The following is a 17644-nucleotide window of genomic DNA, read 5'->3' as shown; positions in this document are numbered from 1 at the left end:
AGTAATATACGAAAATTATTCAAATGAGCTAGTTTGTGTATTTCATAGTAATTCACATTCATCATGTGAGCTCAGCAAGTGCTGGTAGATTGCTTTCTATTTGTGACTGAGAATTCAAATACTGTAGACTTTAAAAAATCTGTTTATACTTTGGATCGCTTGGAGAAAAGAGAATATAGAAGGGGGAGAAAAACAACCAAAACAGAGTATTTGCTTTTCTGTTCACATCTCTCTCCTCTACCCACTTGATTCCAGGAAGTACAGACTTAAGATCAAGTTCAAACTTTCCAGTTTCTCTGTAAGTCACAGAGTTTGAGCATGTTTTCATATGCTCATTAGTTTTTTGGACTTCTGCAAATTGTCTATTCATTTGTTTGTCTATTTTTAAAAATATATATTTTTATTGATTTCAGAGAAGAAGGGAGAGGGGAGAGATAGAAACATCAATGATGAAAGAGAATCATTGACTGGCTGCCTCTTGCACGCCCCCTCCTGGGGATCGAGCCTGCAACCCTGGCCTGTGCCCTTGATCGGAATCGAACCAGGGACTCTTCAGTCCACAGGCTGACACTCTATCCACTGAGCCAAACCAGCTAGGACGTGTCTATTTTTTTTTTTTTTTTTTTATGGGATCTCAATCTCATTCCAGTGGCAGACATTCCTTAGATTTTACATATTATTTAGATATTAGTCCCCTATTGGACACAGATATTTTCTCCTATTCTTCCACCTAATAACCTTGTCCCATGTTGCTTCATTAAACAGAAATCCTTAATTTCCGCTTACCAGATTTATCACTTCTTTACCTTATGATTTGTACTTTTGAAGTTTTGCTTAAGAAGTCCTTCTCTGCCCTTAGATCACAAAGAGATTTTCTTCTGTTGAGTGTAAGAGCATGTTAGAAATATGCCAAAGTGGCCAATTGTGCTCAATTAAAGGAAATGCAAATTGAAATAACCATCACACACCATTTCACACCCATCATGTTGACAACAGTTTCACAGTCTGATCATTGAGGGGATGGAAGCTCCCGAGCGCAGCCGGCAGAGTGTGAAATGCCGCCGTCCCTTCGGAGAGCACCGTGGCCACAGCGGGTCACTCAGGGACGCGCTTGATTGGCGCAGCCGTTCCCCTCCGATGCCCGTGGGAAACCCCGTCTGCGTGCCTGTGTAGACAGTTCCAGAATGGTCCCTGTAGTCCTGTTTGTGAGAGGATGGAAACAACTCTCTTCTAATAGGGGAATCAACCAAATGCCTTTTAATTTGTTCATAAAAATGGACTGTCCCACAGCAGTTAAAGTGAACTAGGATCTATGTGTCACCAGGAATGAGTTAGGGATATCATTGTATAAAAAGAAAATTGCAAAAGCATGCATGCAGTATACTCTAGAAAAAGGATATGAAATGCCATAGGATGCTGGTGAATCTTTTATGAACCATAATATGTATACATTACGTGTGCTTATATGTATGTCCTCGTGCACACACATGCAGGGAATGACATTTTAACTTCAGGATGACTCGCAGAGAGTGGGAAGGACAGAGACAGGAAGTTGGGGCTTTAATCGTGTCTGTGACCAGACATGTATGTCCCCCAAGGGGGAAGGAAGAGACCCGAGAGAATCCGCAAACTCATACCCGGAGGATGTGTAAATAAATAAGGAGGTCTTGAATACTCTTGTAGTACTATTGTCCGTGTTTTATATATGTTTGAAATAGCTCATGCTTCCTTTATAAAAATGAAAACACCTTCAGAAAAGAGAGAAAAAGGAAATTCCTCAATATAGCTTCAAAGGATGAAAAAAAAAAATTCTGTTAAAAACTACAGTCAGGGTTCACAAAATTTGTAACTATATACCTTGCTGTAATCTGCAATCTTCATATTTAACAATGACTCCAGAAAAATAGATCGAATTTACCTCTAAACATGCTTATTATTAATACCAATAATTTTTTTTTAAATAAGGGAACTGCCAGAATTTATGATTGAGCCCTAAAATCTTAGCAATGACTATGGATAACAATCACAATATCCTGAATTTTTCTCATTTTTACCTTAGAAAAAAAAAATTAAACTTCCTGCCGAAACCGGTTTGGCTCAGTGGTAGAGCGTCGGTCTGTGGACTGAAGGGTCCCGGGTTCGATTCCGGTCAAGGGCATGTACCTGGGTTGCGGGCACATCCCTAGTAGGGGGTGTGCAAGAGGCAGCTGATCGATGATTCTCTCTCATCGATGTTTCTAGCTCTCTATCCCTCTCTCTTCCTCTCTGTACAAAAATCAATAAAATATATTTTTTTTTAAAAATTAAACTTCCGAGAGCTAAAATAATAATAATAATAATAATAATTACCAAGGACACACACTACAGTGTGTTTCTAGGAAAACTCCATCCATGGAAAAAGTGGGCTTTCCGTGACGTGGTGCGTGCACGCCCCGTGGGAGTGCGATTGCTGGACGCAACGCAGGGGCTCCCAGCGCATCCTCCTCCCCACCCACAGCTCCGCGTGGAGCACCCCTGCCCTTCGCCCCGGGGGTGTGAGCTGGCTTTCCCGCCAGTTCCTCCGCTCCTTCAGCCACAGATTTGTTCTGATGCCAGATTTCCTTTGTGTCACCCCCGTGACGGAGTGACTCCATCTCCAACACGGATTTGGAAGTAAGGGAGGAGTGAGGTCAGGCAGGCGGCCTGTTATTGCAAGGCTTTATCGTTCCACGCCGCCGTTTTGTCTTGAGCATTTGAATAGCAATCCCGCCTCAAGTGACATTTCCAAAGAATTCACCTTCGTGCTTTCCCCTGCGAGGCACGCCCCACCTAAGGTGAACCGTGTTTGTAGCCTTGCCCCGGTGTGCCGATCAACAACCCATGCCTTCTTCACCCGGGAAAAGTGATTCGTGATAGCCCCAGTAATTTACCTACGGGAATGAGCTTCTTAATTGCCTCCCTAAGGAGCCAAGGAATTTGATTAGGAAAAAAAAAAAAAAAAGTGATTTAAAAAATAAAATAAAAGAAGGTCATGAATATTTTACTCCACAATCAGGTTTATCTTCCTGTAACATTCGCATAGTGATTGATGCAAGGTCAGAACCAGCAGGAGCCACAAACTGTTCTCGTAGGTAGATCCATTGAGCATTTTCCCATTATGCTCGGCTGCCTAATGAGAGCGGCATAACAGATGGAGGAGCGGTTCCATTGTTCTCATTCTATTCTGGAACATTTATTTTTTACTGCAAAAATGACTGATCCCGAAGACTTAACATATTAAAGCAGCTCTTGCTTCCCCGAGAGTAAGCCAATATTGAAATATGCTAATAATGTCTCTATTTGCTCAACAAATTGTCAGATAAAATGATATAATTAGAATCTCAGGAAAACTTTCGAAAATTACTTTTGCATCAACAGCCCACGTTTCCACACAGACTGGTTCGCTCGTAGCCTCATCCTTTGCCCACGTAGTTTCTCCTCTCACCAGAACAGTTCACCACGGTGCACATCAGAGCAAAGTGATCTGAGTTCGTTTCCTTCTCCTTTCCCCTGCTCCCCGCTCCCATGCCAGTGAGCCCTACACGAGGGCGTTCATGCATCTGAATCCACCAAGTAGGCCCCACGTCAGGACCCATGCAAACCAGCCCTGTTGGGATAAATAAGCCATAGCCCCAAAGTCCGCTTCCTGGCTCTCTATGGTGAAGGGCACTTCGGACATTAGTTATTTTTGCTTTTTCTACCTACTCCTCTTCCAGGCAGTGTCTTGGCCTCCTCCTGGCCCGGGGTGGTTGGCTGTGCAGACAGTTCTGTGTAAGATAACAGGGCAGAGACCTACGCCGGGCCCTATTGTTCAGCGTTAGCGTCTCCAGCTGCTGTCACTGTGTTCCCTTAGGAAACTTCTACGGGACCCCCAAGCCTCCGGCGGAACCCAGCCCTTTCCAGCCCGACCCTGTGGACCAGGTCCTCTTCGATAATGAGTTTGACACCGAGACCCAAAGGAAGCGGACCACCTCCGTCAGCAAGATGGAGCGGATGGACAGCTCTCTCCCCGAGGAGGAGGAGGACGAGGACAAGGAGGCCGTTAACGGCATGGGCCTTGCAGGTTGGTACATGGACAAGCAGTTTCCAAGTGACCCTCTGGTTGACTTTCCTGGGACACTGCCCCCCCTGAAAGCAAGAAGGCTTCCTGCAAAGCCCAGGCAGAGGGAGTGATGGGCTTCTCATACTTTTGGTTAAGCTGCTCCCAGTGGCCATTTCGATAAGACGGGGATAGCACAGTTAGGTAAAGGATGGGAGGAGTGCAAACACTATAAGGACAAGGAAGGCTGTGTAATGAGGCCTAAGGCCGCCTCTAAGAGCCTCTGATGCTGAGGCGTTGACTGTGTACGAGGCAGCTTGGTGTTGCAGCTAAGAGCATAGGCCACTGGGATCGGAATCCTGGCTTTACTCAATTAGCTGCGTAACCTTGACTGAATTAACTAACCTCACTGTGCCTCGGTTTCCTCATCCATAAAATGGGGATAGTAAGACGTACTCTCAGGCCTGACTGGGGATTATGAGTTAATATATGGGAAACGCTTAAAATAGCTCCTGACACGTAAAGGGATTGTCCAAAGGCTGCTGGGCTGTTGATAGTGTCCCGTTGACTGATCTGTGTTCAGTAGGAACTGACTTGACTCCAGGGTTGTTTTTTGTGTCTTTCCCAGACCAGCCCCCAAGGTGCTGTATGGGGCTAATGTCACTTCGCAAATGAGAAAAAAGAAAAGTATGTTTCTGTTTGTTTTTTCAAAAGTCACAGCAGAATGTGGACACAGAAGACAAGGAGATGTGTGATAGGTACTTGGCATCTTGTTAGAACTGAAGAGTGCTGTCTGGAGACAGTGAGCTCACCTGCTCTTCATCCTGTTCTCTTTTGACTAGAAAACAGAGAGAGGCACTCTGAGCCATCCGATTGGATGAAGACCATCCCGAGCTACCACCAAACCAACACCTCCATGGACTTCAGGAATTACCTGATGAGGGATGAGAACCTGGAACCGCTGCCCAAAAACTGGGAGATGGCCTACACGGACACGGGCATGATCTACTTCATCGAGTAAGCCGCGTCTGCACCTTCTCTTCCCGGCCTGCCGGGAGGCTGTCTGAGAACGAGCTTACCCTCCCCTCTCAAGGCCTCATGCCGCTGTTCTCTCTTTAAAAATACTTTCCCTCCACGTTATAGTGGATTCTTAATCTGACCTTTTCCCTGGACGGTATTTTGTTTTTATTTGACTTAGATAAAGGAATAGTGTGTTTGATCGCTGGTTTTATAAAAACAAGAGGATAAAAGACAGATTTATCACTAATAATGAAAAATGTTAGGAGTAAAGAAGGTTTGGTTTGCTTTTTTCATTATTATTGTCTTAAGTTTTATACATGTCTCCTTTTCCCTCAGTTGACCCCACCGCACCCCCCCGCAACCATTCCCACCCTGGGCAAGCCCCCACTGCCCCAATGTGGTTTGCCTTTTTAAAAAAAAGATGTTTTCATTGGTGAGAGAGAGAGAGGGAGAGAGAGGAAGAGAGAGAGGGAGAAAAAGAGAGAGAAACATTGATCTGCTGCTTCTTGCACACTCCCTACTGGGGATGGAGCCCACAACAAGGGCCTGTGTCCTGACCAGGATGGGACAGGTGACCTCTGGGTGCATGGGATGATGCTCAACCAACTAGTCGACACAGGCCGGGTCTGCTTCCCTGGTGGTGGTGGTGGTGGTGGTGGTGGTGTTTAACTTCTGTGTATATTGTCCCACTTAATGCGCATTTCAGGAATTATTGTATGTGGGGGACATATTGTATTTCTTATCTGAGCTAAATATTTTCAGTCCTAGAGATTGGGTTTGATATTTTCAGGCAAGAGAGTCAAATAGTATAAGAAGCGGGAAAAATCACTGGTCCTCAGAAGAGCTGGTATAATATAAATCCCCACAAAAAACTATTTTATGAAAAAGCACTATTAATATGTTTGTATTTACAGAGATACAGAGTACCGCATGTGTTCAGTCAACCTAAAGTTTTCTATTGCTCGCACCTGAGAATATTATATAAATAATGTATTAGAGGCTTCATTTGAAGTTTTTTCATAGTCTCATGCAGCTGTAATTCTCATCTTTTTAAAAAAATATATTTTATTAATTTTTTACAGAGAGGAAGAGAGAGGGATAGAGAGTTAGAAACATCAATGAGAGAGAATCATCAATCAGCTACCTCTTGCACACCCCCTACTGGGGATGTGCCCGCAACCAAGGTACATGCCCTTGACCGGAATTGAACCTGGGACCTTTCAGTCCGCAAGCCGACGCTCTATCCACTGAGCCAAACCGGTTTCGGCTGTAATTCTCATCTTTAAACGAGTTTACCCAGAGGTAGAATATCGAAGTAGTGAAGTTACAGAATATGCTAATTAAAATACCGAGGGCTGGATACTACACTCAGAAGAACATACTCACAGACATGAATCAAGGCTGAGAGATGTGAGTGTGTTTCCTCAATCGGTCCCCAATTCCACATTCTTAAGACATAATAAGCATCTTGCTGTACCAAGTGAGATTCTAGCATTTAAAAGACATAGATTTTGTGTGCACGATGTTCTTTTTACCAGGTGTGGTAAGTTATTGATTTCGTTATACATTTATATAAACATTAATGACCAGGATTACAGACAAAATCAGGTATACTCCTCTCCATGGCCAATTTGAGGAGTTTTTCGAGGGTAATTTAGACTTCAGACTTTCATGCTGACGTGGGAACTACCCCCCTGAGTAAGATGTGGAGGCACAAAAAGGAGCTAGAATATCTTTAGAAGCAGATTACGAGACATCAAATCTGACAGCACCTCACCCTGCACACAGGGGCCCGTGAGTAAATTATGGGACTGGGGAATTTATACACCAAATGTCTTTGTAGGTGAACATTTTTAAAATGTAAGATCCGATACTATAAAACCTCTAGAAGAAAAGCTTTGTGACATTGAACTTGGCAAGGACTTCTCGGGTCTGACACCAAAAGCACGGGCAGCGGTGAGACTATAAAACAGAGAAAAGGGACCACATCAGTCTTAAAAGCCTCTGTGCATTCAGTGGAAGCAATCAACAGAGTGAAATAGCAGCCAAAGAAATAGAAAATATTGGCAAACCGTCGTCTCCTAAGGAGTTAATATCCACACTAGAGCCGAGTATTATTTGCTCGAGATTAAGCTCTCTTGCTCGCTGCAGCTCGGTCTGTGTGGTGGCGGCTGCTGCTCAGTCATGCCTCCGTCAGTAAGCGGTCCTGGCCTGCAGTCTTTAGCTATTCCGTTTCAGATACAGCCCCAAGGGGCATGTCTTTCCCTGAGAAGCAGTGGGCAAAATGCCAGGGGGTTGCCCACTCCTGCTAAACTAGCAGCACACATTTTGGGTCATTGAAACCAAAGTTAACCTTTTCTGAAAGTTATTGGTTGTGTGAGGTATGCCCATTATTTGTTTTTAACAATATGCGTGCTGCTAGGCCTCCGTGGATCCCTGATCCTTTTCATTTTACTGAAATGGCTTTGGTTAGTTTTCTCTGGGGGAAATTCTCTCTGACTGAAAGAGTAACAGACTCTCCATAAAGAATCCCAGTTTCCCCACTTAAATTGTCCATACTCGGCGTACAGCAGGGTCTCTCCTACAGTGGAGAGTGAGGCCTGGCCCTGGCTGGGAGGGGCTGCCTCGCCTGCCCTGTGGGCAGCGCAGGGGCTAGAAAAGGCCTGGGAGGCCTGATTAATTTCCGGAAGCCATTGGCTCCATTTCCTAGGAGCGGCCAGTGTCCAGATGAGCGAGTTGATCTCAGGATGTAGACGCCCAGAGAAGATAACTTGTTCTCATTGCCATTCCCACACTATTTGATAATCACTGTCATTTATATTTTGTTGCCTTCCTATGCAGTTTTCTTTGGTGGTTTTTTTCTTTCCTGTCCTCATATTGCAGACATCTAACCTGCAGCAGCGTCTGCCCAGCAGTGAGGTCCTTTTGTTTTAGCTTTAGTGCCTGCTGCACGGGGCCCGGCCTGAGTAACCCCGGTGACCAGCAGTGAAATCGGGCTGACACTGCTCTCTGAAGGATCTTTTTGTTCCACCTTTTTTTTCTATTAAATATATGGTCCATAATGATAAAAACTTAGTTTTGTAGAGATGAGTTTAATTATACCCTTCATTTAATTTTTTTTTTTCTATTTCAGAGAGGAAGTGAGAGGAGAGAGAGAGAGAGGGAGAGAGAGAGAAACATCAATGAGGAGAGAGAATCATCCATCAGCTGCCCCCTGCACACTCCCTACTGGGGATCGAGCCTGCAAACCCTGCACGTGCTCTCACCGGGAATCGAACCATGACCTCCTGGTTCACAGGTCAGTGCTCAGCCGCTGAGCCACACCGGCCTCACTGTCCCCATCCTTGTTACTTGCCGCGTTGCAGAAACAAACACTATGGAGCTTTCCCTTTTGTTTCGCTCTCCGTTGTGTTACATTAACTAGCCCTGTGAGTCCCCAGGCTCCGGCTGATCACGGATCTTCACATGCACAGCCCCCGGCAGGCCCGCACATCACAGACTCGAGAAATGCCGTGGGCCTTGAAGGGCAGGAGGAAGGGACTGGCAGCCAGCGCACCAGGTTCTCACGCGGCCTTTCCTGCCAGACGCTGCCCAGCAGGGGCCGCGGCTTAGACGGCGCTTGTTCTTCTGTCCTTGCTGCTTATCCCCTCCTAGGCATCTCCCTCCTCACATCAGTGCCTCTGGCATTACCTCCCCTTCGGGGCAGCTTTGAAGCCGCAGACGGAGAGCAGTCGGATTACTGAGTCAGCGGCAGGCAAACAGAGCCTGCAGGAGATGACTGTTCTAACAACATCCACCTTTTAGTTCCTTTTAATCTTGGCTTCTGATACGTTTTTCTCCATCTGTGTATTTTGCTGTGTCTAACCGAGGTCTTTCTTCCACAGCCACAATACCAAAACGACCACCTGGCTGGACCCTCGCCTCTGTAAGAAGGCCAAGGCGCCCGAGGACTGTGAAGACGGAGGTAGATTCCAACTTCTAAAAATTCTAAATAAATATTTTAGTAAGTTAGGTGCATGCTCAGCCCCAGGGTGGCCTCCTCATGCCTGTTGAGCCTTCAAACATATATTTAATTGAGTATCACTAGGGTGGATAGTGCCTGTGGCCAGTCCCTGGCCATTTAGAGCAGCGTTAGGAGCCCAAGGAAAGTCTTATGTAAGCCCCACCCCACACACAGTGTTTACTGCTCAGTAGTAAAATGATTCCTCTGAGAATCATTGGGTAATTATTATTGTTATTGGATAATGATTCTGCCTTGTATATTATCGACTGTATTTAGTGGCATAGTCTTACAAGTAAGTATAGAATTTACCCCAACCAAAATCATTTGCTATGCCTTCCTACTATAGACTGTGGAAGAATAAGATCTGTTTTGAAGAAATTGATATTTATAAATATCTTAGATCTGATTCTAAGATATTTATAAATACAAAGCTCCATTTCGTTGTGTATATGTGCACCTTCTTTAACCCCCTATCGGAGGGCACTTTGGTGGTTTCCAGGTCTTGGCCACGGTGAGGAATGCGGCAGTGAACATAGGGGCACCTCTATCTTTTCGAATCAATCTTTTCAGAGTTTTCAAGTAGGGGCTGCTGGGCCACATGGTAACTGTGTGCTTCATTGGTTGAGGCAGCCCCATCCTGTTTTCCTCGGTGGTTTTCCCGGTTGACATGCCCACCAGCAGTGAACAGGGGTTGCTTTTTCTCCACAACCTCGCCGGCACCTGATACTACGTTAAGAAATTATTTTTAAATCATATTTATGATACCCCCCTTTGTGTAGGAGGTTCTCAGCAGTAAGTTTTTATGGTGAAATCAGCACTCCAGAGGTACACTGGCAGGCACGAGCCTATAGACCCGACCTTGTGCAGACTGTGAATGTGGCCTTGGTCTCCTCGGCCACGTCTCCCCTGCTGGCCTCCCCCTGCTTCCTGCCCACTGATTGTTCAGCTCAGTTCTCTGCCGCTTCCTGTTTTCCCTGCAGAGCGTATTTACTTCCGTAGCTTTAACTGTAGCTTATCTACGTCTCCCGTATTGTCCTCGGTTCTAAACGCTATTTCTGTATTTCCTATTGACTTTCTTTTGTATTGTCCTACTAAGCACTTCAAATAACTGTATTAAAACTAAACAATCTTCTCCCGAAGTCACCCGTCCCTCCTTCGGTCATCGACACCATCCGCATGGTCACCTGCGCTCAAATCCTTGCGGCTGTATTTGCTTCTTCTTCTCTTGCTCTGTTCCCTTTGTACAGTTTCCGATCCCTGTGGCTCTTTCCTTTTCTATGCACTGAGTATATATACACTCAGTGTCTATCCTATAGAATAAAAGGCTAATGTGCAAATTGTCCCCTCGACCAGCAGTTCAACCAGCAGGCAGGCCAGCCAACCGCCCATGTCCCATGTCCCCTCCCCCTGGCCAGTCTGGCTGGATCCTACCCATGCACAAATTCATGCACCAGGCCTCTAGTACACACACACACACACACACACACAGTGGCCAGATTATTATGCGTTCAGAGATCATAATAATCTGGCCACTCCGTGTATTTTGCCAGTATACAAATTAGTATGAAAACTTCCCAGCATACAGATAAATTGATAGGACTTTACAGTGAATACATACGTGTCCACCACTGAGATGCTACAACGAACCTCTTGCTGTATTTGCTTTTTCACATGGCTGTCTGTCCATCTACCCTCTTTCTGTCCATGCTTTTTCTTTTCTCTCATTCCTCTGATCGCCACACACTCGCATTATCCTTAGACTTAGCTTTCTTCAGCTACTTCTCCAGTACATCCCTGATGCCCGCAGCCAGGGATCACCCAATTTTTTAACACCAGAATGTTGGTGTTAAACTGCCTCTTGGTGTACAGGAAAAAGGTGTTAGAACTTATTTTGCATAATGTTTCTTTGAGGGGGGGGGGGAAAGGAAATTAAGTCTCTCTCTACTACTTTAGATACAGATTGGCAATCCTACATGTGATCATATGTGATTTTCACATACCCCACCCCGAGTGCCTTCTTGTCTCGTCGAGGGCACCGTGGACTTTTGCAGTTGACTGTGTCCGTTTGGTGGATTTGGAGACCGTGTTACATGGTTTTTAATCCAGACAAAATGGAAATGTGACTTGAAAAATTTTTTGCAAAAGATAGTACCGAATGAAGGTCATACGAATTCTAAGCCTAGGCTAACAGTAAGAACACAGCAGAGCTGATGAGTTTTATGTCGCCTTTTCACTTTTCTACGCCAGATAGTAAGCAGAGGGTGGGTACTCTCCGTGGTTTCAGGCGTCGCCGAGGGTCCTGGAACCACTCAGACTCGAACTGTTTGCTCTTGGAAAGCAAGCCCTCAGCGTTCCGTCTCCCAGAAATGTAAACTCCCTCGGCAGATCCTTCCCCATCGGTTTTGAACCTGGCAGTTCACTCAGTTCTTTTTTCTTTCCTTTTTTTCTTACAGAACTTCCTTACGGCTGGGAAAAGATAGAGGACCCTCAGTACGGGACGTACTACGTTGAGTAAGTCTGTTCCCTCGGTTCCTGTTCTCCCAAACGTGCCTCCTCCGTTACAAGGCGGCGTTGGGGCGTCCGCAGTGCAGACTCCATGCTCTTTACCGGGAGGGGGTGCGAGAGGAGGGCCTGAGCCGCACTCGCCGATGCTGAATCCGGAGGGAAGCTGCCGGTGATGAGTAGTTAGCGGCACCGCTCCAGACTCCTCCACTGAGAGAGAGAGAGAGAGAGAGAGAGAGAGAGAGAGAGAGAGAAACTTAAAACCCTCCTGCTATTAAAAAATTGGGTGACCCATTACCAAACAGCTCTGCTTGCACTGGTGCGGTATGAAATGCCGTTGGCCGTTCGGGTGCGCTGATGAAGAGGCCGAGTGGCGGCCTCCGCAGCCTGGACTGCCGGGCCCCTTCTCCACTTCCCTTCCTTACAGACACCCTCCCGCCGTGGCCTGTCCGCTCCGTGTGTCCCCGGCCTACAGGGACCCATGGACCTGACGCCGTGGTGGCAGACGGTCTGGCAGTCTGTTTACAATAGCGTGACTCTCCATCTTCACCTGAACACGTGTTTTCCCCTCCATCACAGCCACCTGAACCAGAAAACGCAGTTTGAGAACCCCGTGGAGGAAGCCAAGAGGAAGAAGCAGTCCGGGCAGGCGGAGCCGGTGCCCTCCAAGCCAGGTAGAGGCCGTTCCCGGCCGGGAAAGTCACACACCGAGCGGCCGGACGGCCCCTGAGCTGCCACTGGTGGGGCTCTCGGATTCAGCAGGGAACGTCCAATTCTTAAACAGGACTGATCTTAAGGAAGCGGCAGAGGTTTTGAGGCTCCAGAGAGTGTTCTCATGCTGCTTCCGTAGGAAGTGCTGGGTGGTTGGGAGAAGGGACTGAATAAGCCCTTTGCTGCGGGTTTGAGGCTCTGATCTGAAGATCGAATTGTCTCATAAAGTTTAAGGCCAGGGCAGTGTCAAATCTCTCACTCATTGTGTCTCCTAAGCCAGTGGTCTGCAAACTCATTAGTCAACAGAGCCGAATGTCAGCAGTACAACGATGGAAATTTCTTTTGAGAGCCAAATTATTTAACTTAAACTTCTTCTAACGCCACTTCTTCAAAATAGACTCGCCCAGGCCGTGGTATTTTGTGGAAGAGCCACCCTCAAGGGGCCAAAGAGCCGCATGTGGCTCGCGAGCTGCAGTTTGCCAACCACAGTCCTAAGCTAATTGTTTAGGTCTGGTATCAGTACCCATTCAGGATTCTTCATTAACAGATAGAAACAAATACTAAAGAAATTCACCCTATTATCTGCCTTTCAAATGGGATGGTGTTGATAATATTAGGATCATTGGGGGAACGTTTTTAAACCATAGGTCCTGAGAATTTGAGGAGCCTCGCCCATGGGTATTTTTGAAAACGCTGCCCAGAGATTTCTCTCCTTCTATTCGCCTCTCCCAATCTCCTCCCTCTCTCCCTCTGTCCTCAGTAGCCCTATCAATGGTCTTTGTGGTCATACTGTGTGATGGAGTGTGATTCTCCCCACCTCCATTGTCCATGAGAGAAACATTCTTTCTCATAGCTGCTCCTCAGAAACAGTCCCCCTCCCTGAAGTTTTGCGTTTGATTTAGCCAAATATCTTTAGTTTAACCATATGGTAGAGCACCTACCATATGCCCAGTGCTTTGCTAGGCGTAAGGTATTCAAAAGCGATTGGGGGCGGGCAGAGGAGGGGAGCGATTAGGGCCAAGACAGGTCTTGCCCTCAAGGGTTCACAGCGGAGCTTACCAAGGGAGTGGATGCAGAGTGCGGTCCCTGTCTTCAGGAGCTTAGAACTAGGCTGTCCCTCCCATTTTGGCTCCAGATAAGGGACTCTGGGGTGAGAGGAAGTAAGCTCAAACAAGGAGGAGGAAAAGTAGGTGCTTTTACCTTTCCAATAACATGGAAGACCCTTAGAAAAGAGTAAGGACACACGCTAAGTTTTACTTTCCAGTGATTCAGTTTATGAATTTACATGCTAACTGTTCTGCGACATGAAAAGTCCCTCCAATTTTTTCTTCTCCGTGGTTCGTTATATTTAAATTATACAGACAACCTTGAATAGTGCCTTCATGGTCATGGTAGTGATTTTTTTCTTATCCTCAAAGTCAAACCCATATCTCCTTTTGGCGCAGACACGGAGAAATCCCACTTCACGCGGGACCCGGCCCAGCTGAAAGGCGTCCTGGTGCGGGCGTCGCTGAGGAAGAGCGCCATGGGCTTCGGCTTCACCATCATCGGCGGCGACCGGCCGGACGAGTTCCTGCAGGTGAAGAACGTGCTGAAGGACGGCCCCGCCGCGCAGGACGGGAAGATCGCTCCAGGTGGGCACGTTAATAAACACGCGTGTTTGTATTCTGGATGTTACCACCATCGCCATCAGTTCTGGATGTTTCCACCATCGCCATCCGCCTCCGGGCAGCACCCCAGACCGAGCACTTCTAAATTCCTGTAGCCAAATGGATGAGGAAGCCCTGGTTAATCACCGTTTGGCTGGACTAAGCTAACGATGTATGAGCCATCTCAGAGAACTACCCTGTTTCCCCGAAAATAAGAGTGTCTTATGTTAATTTTTTCTCCCAAAGTTGTGCTAGGTCTTACTTTCAGGGGATGTCTTATCTTTCCATGCGCTAGGTCTTATTTTCAGAGGATGTCTTATTTTCGGGGAAACACGGTATGTGAAGCTTTGGTTTTCTTCCACTGTGTGGGGCATTTTGGAGCTACCTAACACTGACCTAGACCTGTTCTGAAAAAGGATCCGTTGTGATGTTGATGGTGACGCCTACAAATGGTTATGTCCTGAGTTCTCTCCCAGGCTGCCTTGTCTGCTCGCTTCCTTGGCCTCACTGGTCGGGAATAAAGCTGAGCCGCCACGTGAAGGATGATAGACACAGATATTGCCATTGCTACAGAGCTGCATGAGTTTGTATGAAATAGCTTTCCTAACTTCTAGAAAGTTCTCTAAGGCTGACCGTGTCTGTGGCAAAGGGGACATTCAGGACTAGTAACAGACCGTGCGGGAGACTCAAACACATTTTTCCAGAAGGGCTTAGTAACCCACTGAGGTTGCCTCTCATACTGTTGACTAGACTTTTCTACTCCTCTGTTAGTTCACACGCCATGCAGGCCGCACGTGGACAGCTCCCGCCGCCATCACGCTACCTTTCATGGTGGATGGTGGCTTATTTCCAATCAGGATACGGGATCTCTCAAATCATTCTCTCCCGCCAGGCGATGTCATCGTGGACATCAACGGCAGCTGCGTCCTGGGCCACACCCACGCCGACGTGGTCCAGATGTTCCAGCTGGTGCCCGTCAACCAGTACGTGAGCCTCACGCTGTGCCGCGGGTACCCGCTCCCGGACGACCCCGAAGACCCCGCGGCGGACATGGTGGCCGCCACTCCCGCCCTCAACGGGCAGTCGCTGGCCAAGGGCGAGAACGCCCAGGACGGGAAGCCGGGGGCCGCGGCTCCGGACCAGAACGGGAAGCCGGGGCCGGTCCCGGCCAGCGACCGTCTCAACGGGCCCTCGGACGCGGGCGAGCAGCGGGCGTCCCTGGCCTCCTCGGGCGGCTCCCAGGCCGAGCTCGTGACCGTCCCACTGGTCAAGGGCCCCAAGGGCTTCGGGTTCGCCATCGCGGACAGCCCCGCTGGCCAGAAGGTGAAGATGATCCTGGACGGCCAGTGGTGCCCGGGCCTCCAGAAGGGCGACGTCATCAAGGAGATCTACCGCCAGAACGTGCAGGGCCTCTCGCACCTGCAGGTGGTGGAGGTGCTGAAGCAGTTCCCCGTGGGCGCCGACGTGCCGCTGCTCATCCTGCGGGGAGGTGAGTGCGGCCGGCCGGCCACGGTCACCGCCCGCGCGTGCTTATCTGCCGCCGTCCTTTCCACAGACTCCGCCAGCCCCCCGGGGGCATGTTCCGGAAGGTTCTCTCTGACTGCTTCCGTGAGCAGCATCCTTTGCAGCAGATTCTTGAGTTCCTAATGGTTTCCCTCCTGTCCATGATGGACTCCCTCCCCTCTCTATGCGTTTAGACATCGGATGCGTGGCTGTAAGGACAGCACAGAGCCACGCTGGGCAGTCGCCTTGTGCTGCTCCTCGGGAAACAGGTCCTCCTCCCTCCATGTTCTCTGTGGAGGACGGCGGGAGGAGCCGACTGTCCATCCCCGGTGCTCGGCCTGGGTCTCTGTCCCGTGCAGGATGCTGGCCGGGGCCGGCCGGCCGGGACCGAGCGGGGTGTCGCTCGGAGCGCTCACCTGCTCTGCAGGGGCATCGCGATAGTTCGCACTCAGAGCTTCCGCCTTCAGCTTTTTTTCTGTCCCTGACGGTTCATCAAACCCACCCGCAGTGCTCACGGGAGAGAAATCACGTTTTATCTTCCAAGGCCATCAGCCGGCACTGAGCGCTCCGGGCGGTGACACCCCATCCCAGGGCCCGGGCACAGCGTGCCTGCCGACAGCCTCCGTGACCCCTAACCCCGGGCTCAGCGTGCCTGCCGACGGCCTCCGTGACCCCTAACCCCGGGCTCAGTGTGCCTGCCGACGGCCTCCGTGACCCCTAACCCCGGGCTCAGTGTGCCTGCTGGCGGCCTCCGTGACCCCTAACCCCGGGCTCAGTGTGCCTGCTGACAGCCTCCGTGACCCCTAACCCCGGGCACAGTGTGCCTGCCGACGGCCTCCGTGACCCCTAACCCCGGGCTCAGCGTGCCTGCTGACAGCCTCCGTGACCCCTAACCCCGGGCACAGTGTGCCTGCCGACGGCCTCCGTGACCCCTAACCCCGGGCTCAGTGTGCCTGCTGACAGCCTCCGTGACCCCTAACCCCGGGCACAGTGTGCCTGCCGACGGCCTCCGTGACCCCTAACCCCGGGCTCAGCGTGCCTGCCGACGGCCTCCGTGACCCCTAACCCCGGGCTCAGCGTGCCTGCTGGCGGCCTCCGTGACCCCTAACCCCGGGCTCAGTGTGCCTGCTGGCGGCCTCCGTGACCCCTAACCCCGGGCACAGTGTGCCTGCCGACAGCCTCCGTGACCCCTAACCCCGGGCTCAGTGTGCCTGCTGGCGGCCTCCGTGACCCCTAACCCCGGGCACAGTGTGCCTGCCGACGGCCTCCGTGACCCCTAACCCCGGGCACAGCGTGCCTGCTCACGGCCTCCGTGACCCCTAACCCCGGGCTCAGTGTGCCTGCCGACGGCCTCCGTGACCCCGCACTGAGCCAGGCCGGGACTGGGAAGAATAAAGCGAGGCCTCCACTCCCCCTCGCTTTGCTTACAGTTTTCACTTTTGAGGCACCGGAGAATGTAACTGCATTGGGCGCCCCCCCCCCCACCCCCATTCTCACTTCTTGAACTGATTTGTTTCTGCTCCGGGGGTGAGGCAGGAGGTGCTGAGAGTGCGGGGGGACCTCTCTGGGGCCGGAGGGTCCCCGGCCTCCGAGGGCGGAGCCGACTGGCGTGTGGCGCGGTCGGGCCCGGCCCTCAGTTCCTACCTGCCCCCCCCCTGCACCCCCCTTCGCACCCCTCCTCCACCCCTGCTGTCTGTGCGCTGTAGGGAAGTTGTGTTACTCCATCTGGACTCTGGCTGTCTCATCTGTAAAGCAGTGATAGCATTGATGCCTTAGGGTGGTCATAAAGCTGGAATGAGGTCATGCATGGCAGTGCCGGGCACTAGGAGGTGCCGGACAGAACCACCAGCCCGCGCCGTCGCAAACAGATCATCACACATGTTTTCCCGTTTTTAAAACGCAGCTTGTGTTTTGTTTTGTTTTTTAGGTCCTCCTTCACCAACGAAAACTGCCAAAACGGTGAGTACACAGCGGCCCTCAATCGCTCCTTCCCAGCACGCTGCCCCCCTCTGCCAGGACACCCCCCCGCGGGTGCCTGCTACAGAGAAGTGGGGCCCTCGCCCGGCTGTCAGACACTCCGGGGTCAGGAGGCCGTGGAGGAGAGCATGCTCTCGGGCTGAGTGTGTGTGAGGAGGGACCCGAGAGGCCGGCAGAGTGCCTGCCCCAGCAGGACGGTGTGGGCACCGAAGAGGCTGCTCG

General features: G+C 49.8%; 1 protein-coding gene across 4 annotated transcripts in view; it reads left to right on the top strand.

Moving 5' to 3' along the window:
* MAGI3 (membrane associated guanylate kinase, WW and PDZ domain containing 3) overlaps nt 1-17644 on the top strand; it is a 122045-nt gene that overhangs the window by 86080 nt on the left and 18321 nt on the right. For all 4 annotated transcript variants that reach the window (XM_084866148.1, XM_084866149.1, XM_084866151.1 and 1 more), the window contains exons 4-11: nt 3872-4081; nt 4900-5074; nt 8962-9041; nt 11534-11591; nt 12162-12256; nt 13739-13927; nt 14835-15431; nt 17373-17404. In XM_084866148.1, coding sequence (XP_084722274.1) covers nt 3872-4081; nt 4900-5074; nt 8962-9041; nt 11534-11591; nt 12162-12256; nt 13739-13927; nt 14835-15431; nt 17373-17404 — 1436 coding nt within the window. The remainder of the gene's footprint in view (nt 1-3871; nt 4082-4899; nt 5075-8961; nt 9042-11533; nt 11592-12161; nt 12257-13738; nt 13928-14834; nt 15432-17372; nt 17405-17644) is intronic.

This window comes from Pipistrellus hanaki, assembly GCF_964339955.1.
Source record: "Pipistrellus hanaki genome assembly, chromosome: 18".
Lineage (NCBI taxonomy): Eukaryota > Metazoa > Chordata > Mammalia > Chiroptera > Vespertilionidae > Pipistrellus > Pipistrellus hanaki.
Note: the sequence above shows the minus strand (reverse complement) of the source record. Positions and strands in the feature narration are given on the sequence as shown.